At 39.1% G+C, this 9,097-nt stretch overlaps 1 protein-coding gene across 1 annotated transcript in view; it reads right to left on the bottom strand.

Moving 5' to 3' along the window:
* Window positions 1-611: 611 nt before the first annotated feature.
* The window catches only part of LOC139715563 (beta-1,4-galactosyltransferase 4-like), a 32,499-nt gene continuing 24,013 nt past the window's right edge, over window positions 612-9,097 (bottom strand). Inside the window, exons 5-9 of the mRNA XM_071627126.1 lie at window positions 5,653-5,769; window positions 3,186-3,373; window positions 2,536-2,760; window positions 1,545-1,740; window positions 612-667 (exon numbers count right to left, since the gene is read on the bottom strand). Coding sequence (XP_071483227.1) covers window positions 1,581-1,740; window positions 2,536-2,760; window positions 3,186-3,373; window positions 5,653-5,769 — 690 coding nt within the window. The 3' untranslated portion in view covers window positions 612-667; window positions 1,545-1,580. The remainder of the gene's footprint in view (window positions 668-1,544; window positions 1,741-2,535; window positions 2,761-3,185; window positions 3,374-5,652; window positions 5,770-9,097) is intronic.

Below are 9,097 nucleotides of genomic sequence, written 5' to 3'. Positions count from 1 at the left end.
TACACAAGAAAAAAAAAGATCATAATCTGTTCACAATTTGAGTTCTCTTGGGCCATCAGCAGTTTATTGAAGTTTGGTCGGAATGCTTATCTCCCCTCTCAGCACTTGCCGCGAACGCAGAAGAATGCCGGTAATATTCCAGTTAAGCAGGTAGGAAAGGGGACCGACAGATCTTAACCCATTCATTCCGTGTTTGACAACGAGCAACTCCGAGGGGGGCAACAACTAGATCGTTCATCAAAGTTGGTGCAATGATCATCTTGTAAAAAGCGCCACCACCTCACAATGCATTCCACGTCAAGTTTCCACGTTACTCGAAGTCTCTGGGCATACGGGCTTTAGCCAATCAAAATTCTTCCATTAGAGCATCGATCGCGCTCAGACGTCGCACAAAAGAAAACAAAAAAAACTAACAAACAAAAACAAAGGCAAAGACGTATAAGCACGTTGAATGCGATGCATTCACGGTGTCATAATGTCATTGGCCAAACTCTGAGAACTATCCACGCAGCTGATGTAGAAGCCTTCCAGCCTTGTATCGCGATATTTCACTTCCAAATCTTTCTTGTTTGCACTGCGGTGGCGTTTTAGGAATCTGTCAGGATAATCTGGATGCTTCTGCCTCAAAATGGTGAAATCTCAACATTCTGCCGTCTTGTCGTACACCCTGCAAAAGGGTCAGAACAAAATATGTGAAGGTAAATGCTTCCATCATCACATCTTTTTTCCCCTCTGAGATTGTACTGTTTTACCCGTCATCGCATTACGCTACTTATGTAACTCCAACTATATATAGGTTTTCCCATCCATTTTCGCACTTTTGTCATTCAATTTCCAAAATTTATTATTCAATTTCGTCCCGAGAAGCACGTGGAACGCAAATTCTAACCTGAATTTCGTCATTGTCATTGTAATTTGTTTTTCGTCAAACATTTTCGAAGACATAGCATTCTAAATCGTCAATTGCCATTCAAATTCATCCCTCCCGCTGACGGATCGCAGAATATGAAGATCAAATTCGGTGTTTTTTTTTCACACAATTTCCTGAATTTTTCATTCAATTAGCCAGATGTTATCGATTCTTTATTTTTAGGGTGAACCAACTTTCAGCCGACATATTTTTACTTTCTCTCGTAAATTGTATCGTTACACATTCTTTGACATTAAACAGGCTACAATTCTACACTTAAAATTTTGTCTTTAATCATGTTTGCCTAGAAATCGTTTGTCAGTGTTTTCGTATGCGAGACGGTAAGTCTGTTTGTACCAGTGTGTACTCGGATTGCTTGTGTGCGTGTCTGTATATGTGGTTCTATGTGTGTGTAGGGGGTGGGGGGTAGAAAGAAGGAAAAAAAGAAAGAAGGAAAGAAAGAGGAGGAAGAGTAGGAGGACAAGGAAAAGAAGTAGAAAAGTGAGCGTTGTAATAATGAGAGTTCCGCATAGCAACATGCGTTTGTTTAATAGGTGCATTTCCTTCCCAACATTGCCGACAATCCTTTGCTTGTCATTGAACTTATGTACTATATCTACAATACGATATTTACCTGCATATCATACACGTCATCTAACTTTCGCGGAAACTATTTCTTGGTCTTGCACTCGTACGTGTTCCACGTTTCCTTTTTGGCGTCGACTGCTATATGGGTGTATAGAAGATTCAAGGTGACGTTCGCCCTGTACCGCACGCTACTTATACCATCCCAGTGCATTCTTTTTGAAAAATGTCTTAGGAAGCAAATTCTGTTGTAAAGAAAAGGGAGAGAACGATTCAGAGAAATCTTGAGAGGAGGCCGACTACAACAATGTCACTTTTTTATCATGAGCAGGGTGCTCCTACACAGAGAAAAAGGAGGAGAAGGAGGAGGAGAAGGAAGGAAGATGGAAGAATATAACAATTTAATATTTAATAGGTGCATTTCCTTGCACATTTTCTTGATGACAGAGTAACAATTTATAAATGAAAAGTGCAGTGGAGGTGGCTAGTGCGGTGTATCATTCCCAGTTAAGAATGACGTGTAATATCAAAGGAGCTCGGGAAAGTTTTTAAGGCATTATTTAACATTTACAAATGAAACAAAAACCCTGCTTTAGTACTTCAAAATAGTCCTAAAATATGAGGTAGGGATAGAAACAACTAACGTAAAAATGTTTATAAGTATAATCAATTTTAATATACAACATGTTAACAATGGTTATGATAGCATTGTTTCTGGAATAAAACGTTTACAATTATTGTTCATTGAAAAAAAGGGATATTTCATTATATTTCAGGCTTCATTGCAGAATTTTCATATTGTTGGACGTTTGTGGTACAACTACACACATACACTTCAAATGTGGTAACTCGAACATTCTTTTTTTTTTAAATCACTGCTCCCAGTGGCAAACAATGCCTTTATCGCTCGGAGATGGGGGTCGGAGGGGATCAACATTGATCAGTAACCCTTTAAGAACACCCCCCCCCCCCCCAGAACAAAGTCATAGACCTTGCTATGACCATGGATCCAGACCTACTCCATAGCAATACGAACTGACCTCTCCTTGCAAATTTGATCGGCCGTCTTCTTCTTGTGTTGTAGCGTCTTAAAGTAGCCGTCGGTGGTGTCCCGGTGGATCTTGTACTTCATTTTGTGTAGCCTTGCTCTAATGTCGTCGTCCTCCCCGCCCCACCCCCAGTAGACGTTCGAGTACCCGTTCGATTGCCTCATCTGCTCAGCCGACGCCCCTACTACTCCGCCAAAAATAGCGCCATACATCAATCTAGGCAAGTAGGGAAACAACATAATAAACTTTCATGTCAAATACTAAAATTGATATACGTAAAAATTAAGGAAGTTTAGTGGAAATGAGGTCTCGATATTCACTTTTATCTTTTTATTTTTTTTTTTCAAAACCTTTTTTTTTTTCGAACAGTTGATGTGAATATGCGACAGACTGAGCTGATAATCTCATCACCTCACGAGTGTCCAGTAATCTTGTAGTCCTAAAGAAAAAGAAAGAAGGGAAAATGTGAAAGTTTGATAACCGATTTTGATCGAACTTTCACTGTTGTGTTTATAAATTTTAGAAGACCACAGACGGTTCTCCGGATAAATCGTAGTATCATATCATTATCATGTCTGGTATTTTTGACTCTGTACACAGAAATTTCATTGAGGACGGAGTGGCGTTTAACACCAACTTACTTAAAGCCCATCTCCTCTGGGTAGGCGCAAAGATGGCGCGGCATATTTTCACAGCCATACGATGCTGTCGCCCTCATCGGCACCTGATCGATATCGTGGAAGATGACGCAATCCCAGTCACCAAAGTTCGTTGCCTCCAAGTACCCGATGTTCTTCATCAGCCCGCGATTAAACGTTCCGTCGTTTGACTGTGTACGTCGGTGAACACACAAGGGATTCATCATTATCATTCAGAATTTGTGTATTAGACATAATATTGCTCCCCTTTTGTGCAATTTGATGTTGGTGCAAATTGATCGAATTCACAACTGAAACGCAAAAGTGACGTCATCATATGTACAGGAAATAAAGATTAACAAAATAGAGCTACCCATGAAAAGGAGATTATGATACGATTATACTCTTCCAATGGCCATGGGCCTCTTTGCCTGTCAGCAATAGCACGATATAAAAAATATGCCCAATGGATATGACAAATTACCCCCTTCCCCTTTCTGACTTGAGAGTTCTCTTAAAGATATATACCACGTATAGAATATGCGTCGTAATAGATGGATAAGGAACGTTTTTATACGACACTATGGTTTGAGTATTGTTTTGTTCGAATGTCGTATTCATATCACTTTGTCGTATGGTGGCTTTTTTTTTGCGAAATACACAATACATAACATACATAAAAAAAACAATGCGCAAAGTCCTTCGAAAAGTTCGTTCTGCGCAAGTGAGAGTCTCATACATATTCATGAGCTTCTCATGAAACATGTCAGTGTGTGAGGTCTGATGCTGCCATATAAGGATCGTATAGCGGGATGATGTGTGTGACTAGTATGATGTTAATACGTCCTATATCCATACGTTGTATGAATATGCGACAATTTGGTGTGTCTGCAATATTCTTCAAAGGTCTTGTAAGCAGGAAACAGAATTTAATCTGTCTGTCTCCAATCTCCAACAGCGGCTTACTATCCTCTCAAGCATGTAGCTTGCCAGCGTTGAGAGATAGGACAATGAATGATAATTATGGCATGCGCCAATAACGACGTGAATGTTGCAGTTGAAAGGTTCCAAGGTGAAAACTTATTTGTTTGTGTTGTGGTTTTTTTTTTAACGGAATAGCACTTGTGTGTGCTTATACACTGAGAAGTTCATGGACAAAGTTGTTCAGTACCCCACCATGTTCACTAACTTTGTGTGCTTTTCTGATAACCATCTTTCTTCGTATGACACAATGTGATGAATTGTTTGTTTATATAATTGTTCCATATTTCACTGCTTAATGAATAAACCATAAACAGAAGCAAAAAAATCAATGAGTGAAGTGTCGAATACAACAAATAAGAGAATCAAGACATAGAACTAATTATGTGGCATCTACACAAAAGAGTTGTTTGTAGGGCGTAGATTCCCATAAGGTGAATTCTTACAAAACAACATATATATCGAGTTGAAAAGAATGACAAATTAGGAATTAAGAAAATCCAAACGTTGAAGAATCTAAGAATTAAAAAGAAATAAACGAATTGATACCGTTTAATGAATACTGCCATATTATAGTCATCTATGATGGGGCGAACTAATTCTGCTGCTCTGTGAAGAGGGTTCGGACTGAATAACAAACAATGGACACAGCGTCTTTGCCTCGAGTGAATCATCATTAAGTATATCCAATGAAAACTACAGTTAAGTTCAGACAGTGATACTTAACGTTTTGTTTGTTTGTTTGTTCATTTCCATCTAAGAAGATGGCTGGATAGCCCATATTCAGCTACGTTAAGCTGGTCTTCCATGGGGTCCAGTTGGATGTGAGGTGGGACCACTTCACCGGGTTAAAAACCCTGCTCTTTGCGATGGATGAATGAAGCGGGATCTTTTACGTGCATGAGTTGTGACTCTCTCATACACGGGACCTCCATTGTACGTCCTATCCGAGGGACAGAGTGTTTTGCCTCTTGTCGGAGGGGACGGTATGCTTACACACAACATTGCTCAGTCCAGACTCGAGTTCGAACCCGGGCCGCGTGATCGTGAGGCAGACGCGCTACCGACTGAGAAACTCACCGCCCGTCGAGGATGGGCGAACTTTGAGGATAAGTTCTATGGTGCGCCAAGTGTTGCACATTCGATTGCGCTACGAAATCAGTCATTTCGTAACGAAATCGATCATGTGAAACTTGGCGTCCCATAGATCTTATCCTCGAAGTTAAGCTTATCCTTGAGGTTAAGCATCACCATCTGAACAATGCTGAACGTAACTGTTATGGACATTTGACATTCCATTATTCTCCCATTTTGTTAAAACAAATATTATTCTTTTCCCCCAAGATCCCCTACGTAGTGAATAAAGTTTACACATAAGCTGGGAACTACACTTAAGAGAAGTAAAACGAACACAGGACTACATGAAAGATCATGAAAGAGAGAAATGTATCTTTCAATTATTTGCGGTGGTGAGGGTCAATGATCCTACCTGTTCGGCAACGAATATTCCAAACTCAAGATTCTGGAGGGTTAGGACTTGGAGAAGATTACGTAATAAGATAGCTAGATGTTCCGCCCTGTCTCTGTATGGAATGACGATGGCAACCTGCATGGAAAAGGGAGAACAGCAGTGGATTTCAATTTAGCGACAATACTGAGCGTAATAGTCGTATTGAATCTATTTACAAATACAGATTTCTGCAACGCATACATAATAATGCCATAATACTGAGTATCTCATATTATACAGATAGTTTTTCTTTCACAAGCAACTCATATAAAAATATATCAGCAAAATCGATTGGTAGATTCACCCAGTTGATCAGGCAAACAATGAAAGTGATTGGAATTACGTAACATTTCGGCATACAAAGATCCCTAATTGCTGATTGTTTAAAAAACACACTTTCATTTCTGAGTACACTATGAGTGCTAAACCTCTGGAAGAATGAATACATAAAGCTAGAAATTACCGTTAGTTTCTGCAGGCGAGACACGACTGATTCTTTGGAGCCATATCAAATCAAATAATTTTGTGACTTCAAGCAATTTGTCTGTTTTGATGCTGTAGTATGAAAATTAACTCCGCCCTTCAAGATTCAAGATTTGAATCCTGAATCTTTGAATCTTTGAATCTTTGAATCTTTGAATCTTTGAATCTTTGAATCTTTGAATCTTTGAATCTTTGCATCTTTGCATCTTTGCATCTTTGCATCTTTGCATCTTTGCATCTTTGCATCTTTGCATCTTTGCATCTTTGCATCTTTGCATCTTTGCATCTTTGCATCTTTGCATCTTTGCATCTTTGCATCTTTGATCTTTGATCTTTGAATCTTTGAATCTTTGAATCTTTGAATCTTTGAATCTTTGAATCTTTGAATCTTTGAATCTTTGAATCTTTGAATCTTTGAATCTTTGAATCTTTGAATCTTTGAATCTTTGAATCTTTGAATCTTTGAATCTTTGAATCTCGAATCTTGAATCTTGAATTTGTCTGTTTTGGTGCTGTAGTATGAAAATTAACATCGCCCTCTAAAGTGGATGGCTAGTAACTGATCAGTGGGAATCAGTGGAAATGCTGGGGGATGATTGTTCCAATCCTTGTGGGATTCATTTAAGAGTACATTATATATCTATTGTTGTGTGAAAATTATTCGCTTCAGAATAGTCTCATATTCAGATAATGTGCAGTTTAATGTTTTCAGGTTAGCATGCCTGTGCAGTGACGGGGCGATCGTTAACGATCACCCGGTCACTGGACGAGAGCCCGAAGTCCAATTTTCACACGAAATAGAGCGAAAATTTTCACACTGAAATACAGCTAGGGCTATAAATACAGTAACGTGGCGATCGGTAACGATCGCCCCGTCACTGTACATCAGGCATGCTAACCTGGAAACATTGAACTGCACATTACTTGAATACGAGACAATTCTGAAGCAAATAGTTTTCACACAACAATAGATATACAATGAACTCTTGAATGAATCCCATAAGGATTGGAACAATCATCCCCCAGCATTCCCTCTCATTCCCACTGATCAGTTACTAGCCATTCCCTTTAAAGGTATCGTGAAGTTTTGGTTGACACCTAATTTCAGGTTTCTAACATTTTTTTGGTGAGATAATGAGAAACCTCTTATGAAATATGAAAGAGCATGTAATTCTTTGAGGAATTGAACGTTTATTAGATGAAAATTGGTTTTGAAATGGCTGAGATATCCAAAAAAGAGCAATTCTAATAAAGTGTGGGACCCACACTTTATTACGATCGCTTTGTTTTACTTTGTTTTTGGATGTTGCAGTCATTCCAAACCCGATTTTCATCAAATAAACTTTGAATTCCCCTTAAAATATTATGCTCTGTACTATATCATAAGTGCTTTCTTGGTATCTTGAAAAAATTACTGTACCATCCCTTTAAGGAGCACGCTTGGTTACATACTAAGACGTGCTAAGGCAAACTTTTCTTTTACAACACACAAGTTTGGATGAGCTTGGAGAAAATAAAAAAGAGAGCAGTTATACGTGTGTAAGTGTCGAAACCGACCTACATATAATATCCTTAGAGTATAATATTATGACAATCGTCTCCACTAGCATATTGATTAGTCATTGATAGGGCATATTCTATAGTAAGAGGAACCAGTGCGTTCAAAAGTTGTCGACCTTCCTCTATGAATGCACCTCGTAAAAATTGTATTTATAGCCCTAGCTCTATTTCGTGCGAAAATGGGACTTTGGGCTCTTTTAAGGTAACGCTGTGCCATTGCCTAGTCTGCTTCTGTCCAATCTCAGTGGCATTGTTACGTTGATCCAGTATTGAAATATCACAGCATTCTCGCTAATCAAGTGACCTGTATAGGGTGCTCATGAATGCCAAGAGGTCACCTGCCCATTTGCCAAGCGGGGACTTTTGCTTGGCTCATATCCGCTAATTTCATCATGAGCACGTCTCGCACTTTAACTGAAAGAACCTGTTCGTCGAGACGGGTGTAGGGCACTTAGCCCCTGAGCAGTTACCCCATTAGACCCTTCCCCTGACCCTAATGCTAATGATAATCCTGAACCTAATCCTTATCCTAACCTAAACTCTAACTCTAAACCGAGAACATAACCTTAACCTTCACTCTAACCTTCTAACTGACCAGTCTTTAGCCCGTGGGGGGGGGGGGGGAGCGTGGGGGAGTTGTACGGGGGGGGGGAGGTAATTGCCCTGATAGTTTAATGGGTCGGTCTACGTTTCTTGCAATCGCGTAATATAAGTTTGAAAGAAAACTTTCACACGTTCCGTTCGAAAAAGATTTCGTAAATCACTTTTAGCCAATCAAATTTTGGTGCGAAACTGTTTTCCTCCTCGTATTAGCTGATGTCACGGAAACGGACGTATTCCAAGGAAGTTATACACTCCTTAGTACTAGTTCCGTAAAGCATGTAGGCCTACAGTTTGTAAGTGTACTGAGCCATGTGTGTTTTCATATAATGTGTCATATATTATATTCCTATTTTCTGTTTCTGCACACGTTGTATCTCTACATAGGGCCTACGTATTCATAAACGTGATTTTCAATCAAGTTATATTGAATGTGAGTTCCCCCCCCCCCTTCCCATTAAAGGTACTGTTTACCTTTCGGAGCAGTAATTTAAAAAAATGTTCGAGATATCACATTTGATGCATAGTGTACATGGTGTAGGTGTATAAAAAAATCCTCCTAACATTTTACAAATTTAGCGATAAAGCCTAACATGTAAGAGGATATGGCAATTTTTCTCAATAAACCACAACTGTAGACAGTTTAGTCTAGAAACATTTTGATTATACTAAGGGTTCACATTTTATACATTAAACAATAATTAGCATTCAATATCCGGCTTCAAATGTGTATATTAGTTGTTTCTATCCCTGACTCACATTTTAGGTGTATTTGATGTGC

This window comes from Diadema antillarum, unplaced genomic scaffold, assembly GCF_040938485.1.
Source record: "Diadema antillarum isolate AM-2024a unplaced genomic scaffold, OU_Dant_1.0 scf00000051, whole genome shotgun sequence".
Taxonomy (NCBI): domain Eukaryota; kingdom Metazoa; phylum Echinodermata; class Echinoidea; order Diadematoida; family Diadematidae; genus Diadema; species Diadema antillarum.
This window is presented reverse-complemented; position numbering and strand designations above follow the sequence as displayed.